This window comes from Pelecanus crispus, chromosome 3 (genome assembly GCF_030463565.1).
Source record: "Pelecanus crispus isolate bPelCri1 chromosome 3, bPelCri1.pri, whole genome shotgun sequence".
Taxonomy (NCBI): Eukaryota; Metazoa; Chordata; class Aves; order Pelecaniformes; family Pelecanidae; genus Pelecanus; species Pelecanus crispus.
The window spans coordinates 131020833-131038771 of NC_134645.1; the positions used below are offsets into that span (position 1 = coordinate 131020833).

The 17939-nt window shown below is 60.9% G+C and overlaps 1 protein-coding gene across 1 annotated transcript; it reads right to left on the reverse strand.

Moving 5' to 3' along the window:
• Positions 1-1272: 1272 nt before the first annotated feature.
• ZNF395 (zinc finger protein 395) lies at positions 1273-13606 on the reverse strand. The gene is made up of 10 exons (XM_075708225.1): positions 13500-13606; positions 8160-8418; positions 5908-6137; positions 5406-5518; positions 4466-4701; positions 4249-4349; positions 2864-3131; positions 1875-1967; positions 1563-1666; positions 1273-1384 (listed from the first exon to the last, which is right to left on the reverse strand). Exons 1-10 carry the CDS (start codon positions 13604-13606, stop codon positions 1273-1275), a joined length of 1623 nt encoding a protein of 540 aa, XP_075564340.1.
• Between the last annotated feature and the right edge of the window lie 4333 nt (positions 13607-17939).

Genomic DNA, 17939 nt, shown 5'->3' on the forward strand with positions numbered 1-17939 from the left:
CTAACGTGTGCAGGGATCGCTCTCAGCTCGCTGGCTGCAGGTTACGGCCTATGATTATCAGAAATGTGGAAAAAAACCAAAAAAATGAAGAATACAAATCCAAATGGCCACCTGCCCCAGTGAGGGGAGAAAGCCGACGGGGCAACCCAGCCGCACGCATCCCGGCCCAACACTAAGTGCAATGCCCCGCCAGCGATGCTGGTGTCAGTGCGACAGCCGCGACGGCGACAGGAAACCAGCAGTGATTCGGGTTGGGTGAAGATGTATTTTTAAAAGGATGGAGGTCAGAAAACTGAGACCCACCGGGCTCGATGGGATTTGAAAGCAAATATTGAAGTGTTTCGCTGAATTGGGGCCATACGGTGATGCTAAGGGAAAGCCCTTCCCAGTCCTCCCAGCTGCCTTTACTGGTGGAATCATTAAATAAAAAAAAAAATAAAATTGCTCAGCCTAGTTTTGAAAGACACGGCGAGGACCACAATGTAGGTTTTCATGGAGCTAAGCAGACTTACAAAGCCTAAAATGAGAAGGAACACTGGGCTTTGCCTTAAAAGTTCTTATAGTTTTCCTGATTAAAATGTTTTGGGCGTTCCCCCCGCCCCCCAAAATGCCTCCAGAACCGACGCGCTGGAACTGAGCGGAGGCACGCGCAGGCTCGAGCTACCGGTGTGACATGACGCGAGCGAAGACCACATCTACGCGGGGAGAGAAACCTCCGACTCCTGCCCCCAGAACCGCCCCTGCCTTGCTTGCAGCAACCCAACGGCGTATTTTTGTGGGGTTTTTTTAAAGCTATAATTGTTACCGATCCCCTCCCTTAAAGGATACAAGGGATTTGCACTTTCTAGGTAGTCAAAGGACACGGGAAGCTGCCTCAACGCCTCAGCCCAGCCATGCTGCGACAGTTCGGGAGATTTTTTTAGGGCTGATCTGGGAAATGCAGGAAGCTCTTTGGTCCCCAGATCGCCTACAATCTCCCCCGAATCCCAAGGAACCGCCTTCCTTCCCTCCCAGCCCCAGCTTTTACCGTACAAAGGGAGATATTCTTCAGGTTTAAAAAAAAAAGGAAAAAAGTTGGAAAAAGTTTTTTTTAAAAAAAAAAGAGCAAACCCAGCAGATGTACAATATACAGAAGGAGGAATTTACACGCAGCTCTGGAGGTGTCTTCTGGGGTCACAGGAGGTACCTCCAAGGTCCCTGGTTGCAGCAGTGAGGGACTCCGGTGCTCCCCGGGCAGGAGCAGGGGAGGGACGCGGCACCGCGGTGCTGCGCTCAGTCCAGGAAGCGCTGGCAGGCTTTTTTCCACCGGCAGGCTGTGCACCACTGGTCCCGGTGTTCGATGCCGTACACCTTACGGCACTTTTTGGCTTCGCCGCGGACTTTCCTGCAAAAGGGCAAAAAGAAGAAATAATTTACCCGCTCGCTGCAGAATTTCGGTCGCGCATCTAAGGGTAAGGCGCTGTAAATGCGGCCAAACATCATTGTGATGCATCTCAGCGGGAGGGCACCCATTTTTCTAAGGGGCTCCACCTCTGCACCCCTCTGCCTGGCGGGACCCTCACCTGGTGCTGATGGACACCCTGGGCGGCGAGGCGACGATCAGGTGGGACTTGAGCATCGGCGTCGGTGGCTGGGGTTCACTGAAGCTGAGCGACCGGCTCCGCACCTGCATGGAAATCGGGTGTCAAAGGGCACGCGGGACGATGCAGTCCCCCTCCCGTGCGGCCCCTGGGTGCTGCGATGGGAGACAGGGGTGCCCCCAGGCCACAAATCCGGATGTTCCAAGTAGGGAGTGAGAAAGCAGAGACAAGGTGCCCATAGCTGCCAGCCCAACCCCGCACCCCGAAAGGATGAAAGGGAAACGCAGGACTCACCGGTGACAGGGACGGGAGAGTCGAGGTGGCAGTGGCCCAGCTGATGCTGGTGAAGATGTGGGGGGACACCGGAATTTGGATGGAGGGCAACGCCTGAAGGGGAAAAGAGGGGTCAGCATCAGCCCTGGGGGCCCCCCATTCCCACAGGCATTCACCTCCCTGAGAAGACCAGCCTGGAGTACCTGCAAACTGGGAGTGCTGGGGGTAGGATGAAAATCCCCATGGAACCTCTTCTCCAGCACTGGATCCTGCTAACACGGGGCATGGCACACACGCCGTGTCACCCTTCGCGGGGGCACAGCAACTTCTTCCCCTCCTACAACTGCTTTCGGTTGCAATACCAAACCACGTGCACCATCCCGGTCTGTATGTATATATTTTTGCACCTATTTACGTAGGCTTTCTGCTTTTAGATGATGTCACATCCGTTCCCTGGGACAGGAATGGATATACATGCAGCTTATAGATGTATATAGCCTGTCCCTGTGCTAGCCTGCAGCTCCCAAACAGCGCTTGGCTCTCAAGCGGGGACGAGGACCACCAAGCCGGGGTGTCCCTGCGGCCACCGTACCGGGTCGCCCGGTTTCCTGTGCCTCAAAAGCCCGTGCCCCGGCGAGTGAGCGCGCAGCGGAGACGTGCAGGATCCGGCACGGCTGCATTCCAGCCCTGTGTTATCTGCCGGCAGAAGGGCGTGTTGCATACCAGTATGGGGTAACTGCAGGGGAGCAGAGGCCGGCAGCTCCCCCCAGCCCGGAACGGCCGCGGCAGAAGCACATGAGCCCCTTAACCAGGCGTTAACGAAGCTGCTTGCTTGAGGGCGGCCAGGCAGGGGACGGTGCTACGCCAGCACCAAAACCTCGCCATGCTGCAGAGGTGGCAATGAAACGTCCCTGCCGTAGCGGGTGACTTGCTGAGCGAACCGGATCGTGACCTGCCCTTTGGCAAGATTTGGGGAGGTGACTTGTTGCCAGGAGATGCCACCAGCTCACCTGGTAGGCGTGATCAGCCTGGATGTGCCAGAAGGAGCTGGGGGCAGACTGGCTCAGGGCACTGCTGGCCAGGGCGGGCTCCAGTGCCGGCTGCTCCACCAGCAACGCCTCCGGCTTTGCCAGGGCTTGCTGAATGATGATGGGGGCGGACGCGGATGTGGGGCTGGCGGCGGCAGCAGCAGCCTCCGGCGCCGGCTCTTCCTTCACCTGCACTTCGGTGTAGTAGAAATCCTCCTCTCGCTTCCGCTGGTCCGAGTCTGCGCTGTCCCTGCCGGGGAGGAAAGGGGGACAGCGGTGAAAAGGTGGCCCCATTTCCATCAAGGTGAGCGGCTCCCCGCTTCCCTGAGGGAGAGTGATCTCGCCCTCCCGGGCAGAGCGGCTCCACTCCCAGGCTCCAAAGCACCACGTCGGCTGCCATCAGCCACAGCCACTGCCTCTGCAGCAGCACTTCGCACTTCCACAGAAGATCAATACCTCTTCCAGAGCCTTTAAAAACACTGGCACATTGACCGGCCGCCACTGAAAATCCCCTGCTTGTTTCTAATCGAGTTCATTTAGCACAGCTGCGACCGAAACCCTGCGGTTCACCCAGCAGGAAACAGCCTCTGAAGTTTGGGTTGGTTTTTTTTTTCTTTTTTTTTCCCCTCTTATTTTCCCAGTGCATTTATCCGGCACTGGATGGCAGTCCAGCGCTGCCCACTGCACCACGGCCCTTCTGTCCTCACCCTTCCCAGAGCATTCACGTTTGCAAGGGAGGAGCAGAGAAATACATATTGGAGAACACAGACAAAAGCACGAGAAAACCGAGGTTGGGGCGAGAAGTGCAATGAGGCTGCAGGAGGAGAGCGCAGCAAAGCTGATCCCCACGCCCTCGCCACTTTATATTTTGGGGGGAATTCACAGGAGATCAGGACAAGGCAAAGCAAACTGCTAAAGGGGCGCCTGCTGCCGGGCTGGCACGTGGGTGCCCACGCCAGCCCCGACGGCTGAGCTGGAGCCAGCCGCCGCCGCAGCAGGCGCAGCTTTCAGGCTGCCAGCCCTTGCGAAACCCAGCTGGGCTGGTGCTTTTCTGCATCTGCCCAGGAGCCCAGGGCTCGCGTGTAACCCAAACACTCCCGGCGCAAAATGCACAGCTGGGCAGTCCCAAAACCCAAACGGGGCTCCCGTGCCTCCCGGAAAGCCCTGGGCTTCCTGAAGGTGGGGACAGGCACAGCAGTGGCTTTGGTGACATGGGCTGCTTGGCCGAGAACTGCCAAGCTCAGTGCACAGAGGCCAGTCTCTCCGATACTGGGGATAGTCACTGCAGGAATAACGAATTACGCAGCAGCGGGGCACAGGGCTTCGGTAGTCGGGCAGGGATTGAGGATGTGAAATCTTTGCCTTACCCGAGGTGCTGGGTCTTGACGTGCCGCTTGATGCCGACGATGGAGCGCAGGACCTTGCCGCAGCTTGGCCACAGGCATTTGTACATCACCTTCACCGAGTTCTGGCGGAGAGACGGCCCGTGTCACCCCCTGCCCGGTGGCAGCGTCCCCTCCACAGGACGGTGGCTCAGCTTGAGCCACCCCACCGGTGCTGGGACCCCCACCACGGCAGTAGTACCTTTCTCTTGCGCGGAGCGGGTTCGTCGAGGAGAAAGGGGTCGGAGTCGGTCTCGAAGCCGTCGTCCGCCTGGGGGGAGCTCAGGGCCTCGCTGGAGTATTTGGGGCTGCCTGCAGGGTGGGGGGGCGAAGGGGTGGAGATGTCGCTGCCCCCGCTCCAGTGCCCGCTGGTGGTGCTGCTGCCGCTGTCTGAGACATCGCCGCTCTCCTTCCAGGGATCGCAGGCCGCCCGTGAGGCTGCGGGGAGGGGACACATGCTGCCACCGTCAGCTCGGGGCCAACCAAACGCCCCCCCCAGGGCAGAGACCAGCCCTGAGGCTGGATAACCCGCAACAACAGTTTGCCTCTAATTTTTAAAAAACTTGGCAAAGTGAAGCCCTTGCACCTTTGCTCAGCACCAGCTCACAATTATTGGTCATTTATCCCTTTTTTCTCCCCCCTCCCCATCCTCCCTGGCATCAGTGCAATCCCACAGGCAGAGCCGGCACACGGCGAGCAGCCAGCACCGGGGCACGCACATTTCCCACGGCTCCGGGCGGCTATTTTTATCCCTCCGGCTGCATTTGACTCCTCGGGAATGAAACTGCCGCTAAAAAAAGGAGCAACCGGGCGGTGCTCCCCAGTCCGGGACTCCTGTGAGGGGCTCCCCGGTCCCCCGGGATGGCTGCGGAGAGCAGGGTTACCCCCACCGCGCTGCCAGGGGCGTCCCGGCTTGCTCAGCCCCAACTGGTGCCAGCGCCCGTGGGCTCCACCGCGACCCTGGTGCTGCTCCCCGGCCACCTCCAGCCCAGCACTGTCCCTCTCCTGGCAGCAAAGCACCCCTGCAGCGAGCAGGACCCCTAGGACTGAGATCCAAAGGGCACAGCACATTTCTCCACATCTCCTTTTGTTTCAAATGATTTTTTAACAAATACATATAAATATTTTAAATGCACACTCACGGGGGATGCCGCTCTCGCCGGCGGGAGGGCTCTGCACCACGGGGCTGCAGGAGAGGCTCGTCAGCACCATGGCTGCCACCATCTCGTCCATCTCCACAGCAGCGTCGGCTTTCCTGCACCGTGAGGGGAGAGATGTGAAACGCGTGGAGGAAAAAGCAGGAGAAACAGCCTGGGTACAACCCAGGGAGTCACCGGGCAGCGAAAGGGCAGCACAACCTGCAACAGCAGCATGGATCTGTCCCCCACCCACCTCCCTCCATAAACTTTGAGTCATTTTTAAGTCATTGGGAAGGATGTTTTCTCCCCATTTGGAGGGGAAAAAAAAAAAAATCCCCTTAATCCTAAATTTAACCATCCTCCAGATAATCCCGCGCTGTGATCGTGGATATATCCCCAGCATCACCGCTCTCTCTGTCGGTGTAAAGCCAAGCGCGAGCGCTGCCGGAGCAGCTGAGAGCCCCTCTCCCACCCGAGCAAGGTACCCCCAGCCAAAGGCACGGACCTCTTGGGTACGTCGATATTGCTGGATACGGATCTCTGCAGCGCCTCGGCAGGGCCGGGACCGCCGGTGGCGGGCAGGGCGTGGGGCTGGAGCGCGGCCGGCTGCACGTCCTGCACCCTCCAGCACGCCTGCAAGCCCTGCTCCGGCAGCAGCACCTTCACCTTATCGCTCAGCGGGTTGTGCTGCTCCACGAGGCCGGCGCACTCCTGCCCATTGTAGGTGACGAGGACCTGAAAACGGCACGAGGGGAGGTTTGTCAGTGCCACCCGCCGCCCCGCTGTTCCCGAGGGATGTCCTGCCGCAGCGCAAGCAAGCCTTCGCCTGCCGTAGGATCCCCCCTCCTCCTCCTCCTGCAGCGGAGTGGGCCACAGAGGGCTTTAGGGCGAAGGCAGAGCCTGTCCTGAAAGGGCGTGGACTTCAGCCTGCTGTCACAGCAAAGCACAGGTGTGGCCAGGGTTTATCCCAACCCCACCACCAAGAGATCTGCTCTTCCCAGGCACAAGCTCCCCGACTCCAGCAATCCCAAGTTGAGGGATTTCCTGAGCCGGTATCAGCCGCCTCTCTGAGCGTCGTGACTTTGGGTGGACTTTTCTCCAATGAATTTGTCCACTTTGTTCTCACACCGTCCTGCTGCAAGGACTCCCACAATTATTACACACCCTGGCAAAGTACATATATAAAAGGATTAAAAAGCCGGAGGGAGACGGGGGAACAGAGGTTTCCTGGCTGAAGCAATCCTGAATTCACACCTGGGCTCCTCCAGTCCCAGCTCCTTCGGGCAGGGGAAGGAGATGTGCAACCTCACCTCCTCCTTCACAGAGTCCCAAACTCCTTCTGATGGGCAGTTTTCCACCACTACCACCCGTAAGCCTATTTCTGTTAATGGAAATGTATCTGTGTCAGAAGATGCTACATGTGTCTCCGGCTATTTATAGGAACAGGAACACCTCTTTATGGAAGTGCCATGGGTGTGATACCAAGAAGCCGATACGGGATGGACACACGCACCCATATCCTGACCACGGAGCAGCCTGTGAGGCCGACTCAGGTGGGACCTCCGGCAGAAACACCTGGGTGGAAAAAGCCACCCACAGCAGAACCAGGGTTAAGGGGATCAGTGCAAGGATCAGGACACAGAAGACCCTGAGCCAGCTTTCGGAAAACAAGGAGTAAGGCTTCCCCAGGAACCACACAGGCCATCCCCTAGACCGCACACGGCATGAGGAGCCAACATCTTTTTTGGCTTTGCACAGTCACCGGCACAGGTCCCGGCAGCCACTGGGAGGTGAAGGCACCCTGTCGCTACTTTTACGCCATTCCCAGCAGCAAAGCAAGGAAAAAAAACCCTCCACGGCAGAGCACGTAGGATAAAACAACTCTCACTGTTCTGTGGTTAATAAACACAGGGCAAGAGGAGCCAGAAAACCGAACAGGGGCCTTATTTACACTCCATTCCACAAGCTCTGCCCAGAGAAGGTTTTACAGTTCTGCAGGTAGGAGCCAAGAAACGGGCTCTACGTCAGCAGCTCACGGCTCCCCTCGGACCGCGCTGCTTGGCCAGGCATTAACGGGAACCGTTCCGGTGGGATCGAGAATGAGCGCTGTTCCCTGCCCCAGGCAGCATCCTGGCCAAGGCACGGCCCTCCTAAGTGTCGGGAGCCCGGGACACAAGAAATGGCAGCGTCCAGCAGGACTAGATGTCCTTTCTGGATGAACCATCGCACCTCACTCTTCCCTAAGAGCTTCTTCACCACATACGTCCACACCATCGACCCTCAACCCTGCAGCAAAAAGCTGCTGCAGACCGAGCTCTGAGGCTCATCGCCACCGTGGCTAAGCTGGGGGGCTCCTTGCCTTTTGCCTTCAGATGTTAACCTGGGTTACGGGGAGATAGGACAAGTTCATGGAAGAGAAGTCCACTGGGAGTCACTAAATGTATAGAAAGCGTCTCCCTTAGCCTCAGAAAGCTGGAGAACACTGGAGGGAAGCGTCAGGTCCTCTTACCCTCTTCTCCGGAGACCCACTTTTGGCTGGGACTGGGGACGTCTCCTGGAGATGGATCTCCGCTTGAGCTGGTATGGCCCAAACCCATCAGGCACAGCCAGGACCAAGTGCACTAATGCCAACACCCGTTAATGACTCTCGGTAATTACAGATCCCCACTGCACCTGATATTAGGAAAGCCCCAGGAGTGTTCTCCCCCACCAGAGCGCATCCCACCACCCAAGGACGCTGAGAGCCTCCTTACGTACTTGCTGGCCGGCACGGAGCTGCCGGCGGCTGGGGCTGGGGAACCTGGGTGCCTGGCTGCTCTCCTCCGCCGACGGCGCGCAGGATCCGTCCTCTCGTGGTGCCGCGTGGGCAGACGCCTGGCCGGGGTCGCTCTGCAAGCCGGGGATCTGGGTGGCCACCAGCACCCCCTCGGCCAAGGCACCGGGGGCAGAGACGCGGGTGCCTAGCAGGGAGCGCTTCCCCAGGCGCCTGGACAGCACGCTCGCCATCTCGGACACACTGCGGAAGAGAAAGGCATGGGGACATTACCTCCGGTGCAGGACCATGATGTTCGACTGGTATCTTCCCCCCACTGCCACCCAGGGAGCTGAGAAAGCACCCTCCGCTGCTCCAGCATCCCCAGGCACCGAGACCCCTTGGGGACGTGGGGACAGTGGTGTGCCTGAGCTCCCCCCACTGTGCAGCTCTCGTCTTTACGGTCATTTCTAAACCCCGCTGGGGGAAAAAAAAAAAGGGACGAGCCAGCCCAAAGGAAACCCCGCTGACACAGTCAGGACAGCCCTCGGAGCCCACGTCCCCCCGCCACAAGCTGCCCCCGAGGCCACCGCGGCTATTCCCGCCTGTCGTGCTGAAACCCGCCGTCGATGCTCTTCAACCTTGACCTCTAGACTTGGGCCCGCGCCCAGCGCAGTCCTGCAATTCCCCTGCCCGCGCCCCGGCAGGGGAGGAAAGCTCTCCAGCAGCGAAAGCCAGCGCCCCTTCTCAGCCTGCGCCCCGACACTCCCCTTTTTGGGAGCTCTCGTGCTTTTGGGAGAGGTTTCTCCAAGCTCGCAGCTCATGCCCGGCCCTCCCAGGGTCGGTCTGGCAATAAACCGGGAGCATCCTCCTGCCCTGCTTTGTTAGAAAAGGAAGACTTTGGAGCTTTTTTATCCTAAACTGTTTCTCTGTGACTATCTTGAACCTATTTTCGCCCCTCAAATAGCTCCCCTTTCCTCTGACATAGGTTTTCCTCGTGTCGGTGTGGCTCTGCTAGCAAGCCAATCCAGAGAGCAGCTTGCCCAGCTTGTTTGTTTGGGTCTGTAGATTTTACTGCTGTTTTAAAAGAAAAAAGAGTTGACGGGTTTCCTTATAAGCAGGGGACACCCAGGGACAGACAATGCACCCAGCCCTGATAAATCTGACAGCTCCAGCGGCACTCGCTGTCCTCCTCTGTCCCGTCTTCCTCCCAAAGTCTCCTCCGCTGCAACACCCTCTCCGAGAAGAGCGGGAAGCGAGGATGCACACCGTGGCAAGGCCGAAGGGTGACAGCGCCTGGGGTTTGGGAGGAGGGAGAGGAGGCAAGAGGCTTGGGGTGGCGGCGCACCGAAAAAGGCACGTGCTTTTGCACCGCCAGCAAACCTGTCACCTTTGCCACCCTGCCTGGGCTTGTCAGCGAGAGTCACCCGGCCAGCCAGGGGCTGCAGGTGTTTGTTGGGTGTCTGGGTTGGAGCGTAACCTGGGCCGCGGAGAGTCCAAGTCCGCGGGAGCTGCTGCTTGCGCAGGACGGAGGATTAATCCCGAGCCGCTGGGCGATTGCACCCAGACCCTCCCCTCCTCGTGCAGGGTTGCTGCAAGCGATGCTCAGTTCCCCATCACAAAGTGGTGGCATTTTAACAGCAGATCAATTTTTTTTTTTTTTTTTTTTGAGATCTAATTTACGCCGCGCCGTCTTGCACGCTATCTCAGATGAGCAAAGTTTCCCAAAGAAGGGAAGGGGAGCTTGCCGCTCCTCTCCACCTCCGACCATCCCGGGAAGGGTTACTCCAAACCACGTCCCGCTTCAAAGGACACCCAAGATTTACAAGCGGTTTTATGAATAACCGTGCACACTCAGCTTGCTTTGTCCTCCCCTGAAATCTGGCCGTCCCCGAGTAGAAAATTAACAGCTATTTAGGAGCCATAAAGAATAGAGCAGGAAGAGCGGGATAGGGTGCGAAACGGATGGAGGCGTGCCGGGGAGAGCACCTCGCGCCAGGACTGCCCGTCCCGCAGCGCACGGGGACTTCGCTGCCGTCGCCGCCTTCCCTCCGGAGCGGGATCAAAGAGGCCGCGGCAGCTGGCTGAGCAGAGCCGCTCCCCCGGCTTCCCTCTCATCTCGCCCTGCCTGAGGAACACTCCGGACTTTGCAGCATACGGGCATCAGCGGGGGACACTCCGGAGCCCGCTCTGTCTGCTTTTTTCCACAGTGCAACATGTTTTCTGAGGAACACAAGCAACTCGGCCAAGCAGCTCTGCTCCCAGATCTCCTATGTACCCACGCGGGACTTTCTCATCCTAAAAGGAGACCGAAAGGGCTGGTGCTGGGGGGACACACACAGTGGTTTGCCTCAAATCCCAGAGCGAAGCTGCAGCAAAGCCCCTCCACCTCACCGCAGGAATTAACCACCAGACCACGTTTCCTCCCGCATCACCTTAAAACCTTGCTCTCGGATACGCCGGGCACCGGGGTTTGGGAACTGCCCTGTCAAAAGCTCAGGGAGCCGACGCAGCGACGTCAGTGCCACCACCGCACGGAAAACGGCACCGAATCTCCGCCGCCTCCCCGACGCTCAGCGCACGCCAGTTTCAAGGCAGCGCTTGGCCAGCGGCCAGGTGCAGGGAGGGCAGCGCCGAAGGTGGGAGGCTGCTTCTCATTTCCTTCGGGGTTTCGCCTTCCCTTTCTTTCCCCCTCCGGTCCAGGGAGGGGAGCGGGAAGGAGGAGAGAGGCACGCTTGCAACCGGGGGAAGGAAAACCCTCCCAAAAGCCAGTTTTCAGAGCCACATCTGCTTCCAGCAGACCCTTGAATGCCGGATCCCGTTTCGGCGCTCAGCGCATAGCCGAGGGTGACATGCCAACGCCAAAAAATCCTTCCCCCGCCGTGCCCCAAAACACAAAGCCAGAAGAGGAGCAAGAGCTGGGAGGGCGTCAGCGGTGCAGGCGGAGCCGGGAGGCCACGCTGCCGCCGCGAGCCCTCCCAGCTGTTAGCAATCACGCGCCGCAGGGGTCAGAGCCGGCACAGATCCCAAATTATTTCTTGCTTCAATGCCGGGCGTGTATTTTGGACGGCGTTTTTCCAGCTCTCGCTGGAGAAAAACGTCAGCCCTTGTGCCTACCGGCGTTGCCGCTGCTGCCGGCAAAGCGAAGCCCGGGTGGAGGTTTGGGAAAGCAGATGCCTGCCTCGTTTGGCAAACAAGGAACAAGCAGGGAAGGTCGGGGGGCCGCGGCAAAGCGGGGAGGCTGCCCCGGCGCTCACCCCGGCTGCTGTTTGTCCGGGGTTTGCTGGGGGAAAGGCAGCTCCTGCGCCCACGGTGCTGCGCAAACCAGGACCACCGGCACAAATCCCCTCCCCAGAGAACGTGCCATGACAGCACACCCCATTCTTTCCCATTTTTTTAGGAATACATGCTGGTAAGTTCCCTCAAATCCAGCCCAACCCCTGCCACAGACCGCTGTACCACGGATCAGCAACCCAGACCACAAAGTCCACCCTGTAAGAGACCCTAAACGCTGCAATAACTGATAATAAACCCCAGTTTTTCGTCTTCTCTCCCAGCTCGCAGTTTCCAAAAAAGCCCCTTCTCATCCCAAAACGTCCCGAAGCTCTTTACAAACCACACACCAGTCCCGCGCCCATCTGCGCACGTGACCGGGAAACAAGATATCCGCATGGAGCGGTTTGCAAAGTTTGGGCCTTTATTTAAAAAAAAAAAAAAAAAAAAAAAAAGAGGCAGCAGCAACAATCTACTGACCCCGAGATGGAGCCAAACCCACCAGCGACCTAACCCTCACGGACAATAATACAAAACAGGCGCCTTCCCGAAGAGTTTCCTCCTAATCCCGTCACCGCGGGGCCGCACCGTACCCCCGCCAGCAGCGCCGGGAAGGGCTCCCCAACCCTCACCCAGCCATTTCACCCGCGCCGGCGTTTGCCACTGCCAGGCGATTCTGGAGGAAAACGCTTTTTGGAGAACACCCGCCTGCCTAAAAACATATTTTCCGGCGCAGGCAGGAATGCCGGCGCAGGCAGAGCGGCTTCCCCGGGCATCGGCGGGCCGGTGCATGCCGGCGGCAAGGGCAGCCAGGAAGGAAAGGGCGGGAGTTTGCCGCTTTCTGGGAGCGCTGCCGGCGAAGCGTGACTTGAAGCCGTCGTGCGGGCAGCGGGACAAGCGTGCAGCAGGAGACAGGGCATACAGGGCACGCATGTGCGTATGTACACGCGTGTGCATGTACATGCGTGTGCGGGGCCCGCGGCCGTGCCGGGCACGTGGGGAAGATGGCAGGGCCGGAGGCAGGGGAGGAGGAGGCGTGTGCCCGGGCCTGCCGCGGAGGGCGGCACCGGGCAGGGCACGTGTGCGCGGGGCGGGGGACACGCACGGGGAGGGGGGGGACACACACGGGCACCGGGCAAGCCGGGGGGCGGGGCATGCACCGGGACGGGGGCGGGGGGGGGCATGCACCGGGCACAGGCCCCGCTTGGGCGGGACGTGCACGGGAAGGAAAGGGGGGGGATTTGGAACGGGGGAGGAGGGGGGGGCGTGCACCGGGCAGGCCGGGGGCGTGGCACGCAGCGGGCGGGGGGCATGAACCGGGGGGTGGGGGACACAGACCCCGGGGGGGGTGCATGCACCGGGCGGGGGGGACACACAGACCCCGGGGGGGGTGTGTGTGTGTGCATGAACCGAGCGGGGGGGAGGGGGGGGACACAGACCCCGGGGAGGGGGGTGCACCGGGCTGGGGGGGGGGGACGCAGACCCCCGGGGGGTGCATGCACCGAGCCGGGGGGGGACACAGAGCGGGGGGGTGTGCATGCACCGGGCAGGCCCCGGGCGGCCATGCAGCGGGCAGGACTCGGGGGAGAGGGTGCGCGCCCCGGGGGAGGGAGGGCGGGCAGAGACCCGAAAGGGGCTGGAGGGGTGTGGGTGGGGGGGGGGTCCCACGGCGGGGGAGCGGGCGCGGCGCGGCTCGGCGCTTACCTCCGGCGCGGCTCCCGCCTTCCCCCGCCCTCCTCCTCCTCCCCCGCCGCAGCTTGTTTTGAAATCCCCGTCCCCGCCGCGGCCGCCTCACGTACGCGGCGGCCCCGGGCTGGAGCCCCGCCGGGCGGGGCGGGGAGGAGCCGGGGCCGGGGGAGGCGCGGCCCGGCCGGGCGGGAACCGCCGCTCCCGCGCGCGCTTTTTTTCCCCCTTTTTTTTTTTTTTTTTAATTATTATTTTTTGGCTTTTTAGTTTTCTTCCCCTTTTTTTTTTTTTCCCCCAGCCATGCCGGGCAGGGAGGAAGGGGGTGTGGGGGGGTGTCTGGGGGAGGCCGGCCGGGGAATACCCGGCACCGCCACCCCGCTACTCACAGCGTCCGGGGAGCCGCGCTCCGCGCCTCGCCGCCGGCCGGGTTAAAGCTCCCGGGGCCGGGCTGGTGTAAACAACCTCCCCACATGCTCGGCCCCTTCCTGCGCATTGGCTCCGCCGCTCCCTTTAAATACACGCCCCCGCCGCCCGGCCCCGGCCCTGCCGCTGCCGGCCCCGGGGCTGCCCGCCCGGCCGCCCCCCGCGGGGGGAAGGCGGGGAGCAGGGTGGGCGGTGGGCGCATCCCTGCCGGCTCTCCCCTCCCAGCGGGCCGGGGCAGGAAGGCCCCGGGCTCCCCGCAGCCCCCTCCCCTCCGCCGTTCACTCGAGCGCCGGGGCCGGCTGGCAGCGCTCATGCGATGTCTTCCTGCTTACTGTATTAGCCTGAAAAGCCGTGTTTGGGGTTTTTTTTTTTTCACATATTTTTTTAAGTTTTGTCTGTCGGGGTTCCCTCAGCACCCTCCTGCCCAAGGGCTGGGGCTTCCCGTCACCCCGCCGATGTGCAGACGCCTCGGGGGTCCCAGCTCCGCGGCGGGAGCCTCTCGGTTTGCATCCAACGCACCCTCCCACACATTTCTCTTGAATTTCGAGGGGACATCGGGATGATCCCCGGCCCGAGGCCCTCCCGCTCATTTCTCTTGAATTTCGAGGGGACATCAGGATGATCCCCGGCCCGAGGCCCTCCCGCTCATTTCTCTTGAATTTCGAGGGGACATCAGGATGATCCCCGGCCCGAGGCCCTCCCGCTCATTTCTCTTTAATTTCGAGGGGCCCTTACGACTATCCCCGGCTCAAGGCGCTGCTGAAGCTCTGCAGCACGAGCGTACACAAACCTCGGAGGTTTTTCTTCTTTTCGCTGGTCCCACCGAGTCTGTTTAGCAAGAAGGGAGAATTAAATTAACATCCGCGATGCTCCTTTCGGGGTTTATTTCGCTTTTGGGCACTGAATTTCCCCCCCCTTCAAAGCCTCGGCTTCTGGGCTCCCCGTGACAAAAATTCCCACTTTTGCCACTTGTCCCTCCATAGCGCATTACGGCAAAGTAGATGTACAACCAGCCAACGTAACGCCTTCGGGCTTTACTCGGGACCCCCCCCAAAATAAAAATAAAAATAAATAGTACGATAAAAAGCACAATACCCCTTCCCTCTGCCAAGCGGGCTGCTCGCTACCAGCCCGTTTGGGCAATCGCCTTTAAAAACCTCGGAAGAGGCAAGGTGAGTTGGTTTAATGCGTGTCAGCTAGCGGAGACAAACACTGGGCCGATCGCCAGCTTAAAGAAAAAAAAAAAAAAGAAATATACTTTTGCCACCAACTAATACGCACAACGCAGGCAGGATTTTACTATGGTTGTCAAGTTGTTGGGACAGGAAGGGGTTATCATCCACTCGTATAAAAAATGAAATCTGCCTTGTCTGGATGAGGACTTGAGTGTTTCTCAACAATATATATATATGTTTTTGTCCGGTAAAAATAAGGTACCTTCTCCAAAGCACCCAAACAGGAGCCAAAACCTTCTACTTCCAGCAAGGCACCTAAATTTCCTCCCAAGCTCTTGAGTTGGAATTCTAAGTCACCTCAGATACCTGTTAAGATGAAAAGCAAGTTAATACATATGCAGATGAGGGCAGGTGCCTACGAAAGCCCTCACCCGGCGATGGCACCCATGGGAAGCGGCAGCTTGCTCTGTGCGGTGCTGCTGCAAGACGCGAGCGGGGACATTGCAAAGCGGCCAGGGCAGGGGGCCGGGAGGGCATCGCACGCCCCATGCTGAGGCCTGCCGCCGCTCCGGGCTTGGGCATCGGGAGGTGGCAGCTGCGGGAGAGGAGCGGGGCTGGCGATGGGCAGCACCCCCGTGGCCAGCGGGTGCTGGCTGTGCTGGGGGAAGGAGCCGGTGGGTGGTGTTGGGGGCACCTCGGCCCTGTTCTTCAGAGGGAGGTGATGCCGGTCACCTTCCCCTGGCCTCACAAGCAGCCATGGCTGCCCCTCATCTCCCCATGGCCACCCCGCACACCCCACAGCCACCCCTCATGGCTGCCCCTCATCTCCCGCCATGGCGGCCCCTCATATCCCCATGGCCACCCCTCAGGGCCACCCCTCACCTCCCCATGGCCACCCTTCATGTATCCGCGTGGCCGCTGCCCCTCACAGCCACCCCCCATCTCCCCCCACAGCAGCCCCTTCACCCCATAGCCATCGCGCCTCACCCCTCATGGCCACCCTTCCTCTCCCGCCATGGCCTCCGCCCCTCAACCCTCAAGGCCACCCCTCATGATCTCCACTCATGGCTGCCCCTCATCTCCCCCCCACAGCGGCCACTCATACCACAGAGCTGCTGCTCCTCTCCCTCCATGGCTGCCCCTCATCTCCCCTCACAGCTGTCCCTCACATCCCATGGCTGCCCCCATCTCCTCTCATGATCTCCACACATGGCCGCCCTTCACATCCCATGGCTGCCCTTCATCTCCCCTCACGCCCCATGGCTGCCCCTCCCGATCTCCTCTCATGGCTGTCCTTCATGCCCCATGCCCACCCCCCATCTCCCCTCATGATCTCCCCTCATGGCTGTCCCCTCATGCCCTATGGCTGCCCCTCATCATCTCCCCTCACAGCTGTCCCTCACATCCCATGGCCGCCCCTCATCCCCTCTCATGATCTCCCCTCACGGCCGCCCTTCACATCCCATGGCCACCCCTCATGATCTCCCCTCACAGCTGTCCCTCATGCCCCATGGCTGCCCCTCATCTCCCTTCATGATCTCCCCTCATGGCCACCCCTCATATCGCATGGCCACCCCCCATCTTCCCACATGGCTGACCCTCCCGGCTGTCCCTCACATCCCATGGCAGCCCCTCATGATCTCCCCTCACAGCTGTCCCTCATGCCCCATGGCTGCCCCTCATGATCTCCCCTCATGGCTGCCCCTTGACATCCCATGGCTGCCCCTCATGCCCCATGGCTGCCCCTCATCTCCCCTCATGATCTCCCCTCACAGCTGCCCCTCACATCGCATGGCCGCCCCTCATGCCCCATGGCTGCCCCTCATCTCCCCTCATGATCTCCCCTCACAGCTGCCCCTCATGCCCCATGGCTGCCCCTCATCTCCCTTCATGATCTCCCCTCTCGGCTGCCCCTCATGGCCGCCCCTCATCTCCCCTCATGATCTCCCCTCCCGGCTGCCCCTCCCGCCCCATGGCCACCTCTCCTCTCCCCTCACCATCTCCCCCCATGGCCGCCCCCCCCCCCGCCGTCCCTGACGCGTCCCCGTCCCCGTCCCCCCCCCTCCGCCCCCCGGCGCTGGCGGGAACGGCGCGTGCCCTCCCCGCCCCCCCTGACTACGTGCAGTTCCCCACGTGGCGGCCGCGCGCGCCCCCCGGCCAGGGAACAGCCCGCCCGGCACGTTCGCGCCCCCGTCCGCCAGCCGGGGGAAGCGGGAGGGAGCGCCGCCAATCGGCGGGCGGCAGGCGAGCCGGAAGGGACCAATGACGGGAAGCGGCGCCGGGCGGCGACCAATAGCGAAGGGTCAGCGGGGGAAACCCCGCCCCCTCCCCCGGCGCCCCTAGCGGCGCTGCGGCCCAGCGCGGCCCCAGCCCCGAGCGGGCAGCGCCTCCCGCCCCCCGCCTCCCCTCGGCCGCCGGCCCGGGGGCTGTGCCCGGAGCTGGCCCCCTTCCCGGCAGCCGCTGGCGCTTGTGGCTCGGCGCCGGCGACCCTCCCTCCGGCCGCCGGTCAGCCAGGCCAGCGCCTCAGCTGTGGGACCGGGGGAGGCGGGGCGGCGGCGGCGGCGGCGGGGGGGGCGTCTCCTGTGAGGGCCGCGGCGGGCGATCCTCTGGGACCGACGTCCCTGAGGAGCCGTGAGGGCCCGGCGTGCCCCTCTCCCGCCTTGCCCTCTCCGTCGGAGGGGTGCGAGCTGCCTCTGAGGGAGGGCGAAGCGCTGCCTTGGCTCCCGGTGTTGCCAGGCATGGAGGGGCATGCTGCTCAGAGGGGAACAGCCCGGGGAGCGGCGGCGGGGGGGGAATAAAGGCGGTGGCTCAGCCTCAGGTTGGCGTGTGGGGACCGCAGTTACTTTTATTTTATTAAAAGAGGGGAAAGTTGGGTTAAACGTGTAGAGAAAATGATCTCGTGTTTTCCCTTTGTGGTTTTCAGCGCAAGAAGCAAAGGGGTGGTGAGCGGCAGGCGCTCGTCCGCATCGCAAGTAAGCCCCGGCCTATCTAGGCTGGATACCCAGCCCAGGCGTGCGGTACGGCCGCAGGATCCTGCACAGGCGCTTCCAGCTTCCAGAGACATTTCTTCACCCCGGTGTTTTAAAAAAAATCCTTTCCAGCCCATTAAAAACAATGCCATAAATGCATAAGAGTGAATAAATCATTGCACCAATCAACTGTGTCCTGTATCTTGCAAAACTCCTCCAAGACCGTGGAAAACTCTCACCTTAGGATGTTATTTGACCT

What these genes read in the sequence shown, in the direction of transcription:
- ZNF395 (XM_075708225.1), bottom strand. Translation starts at nt 13,606, where the DNA reads ATGCGCAGGAAGGGGCCGAGCATGTGGGGAGGTTGTTTACACCAGCCC. An exon ending in CGGCGAGAGCGGCATCCCCC is followed by an intron (nt 4,702 to 5,405) that starts GTGAGTGTGCAT and finishes CCCTCCCCGCAG; the next exon opens with CCTCACGGGCGGCCTGCGAT. An exon ending in AGGGTGTCCATCAGCACCAG is followed by an intron (nt 1,385 to 1,562) that starts GTGAGGGTCCCG and finishes GCCCTTTTGCAG; the next exon opens with GAAAGTCCGCGGCGAAGCCA.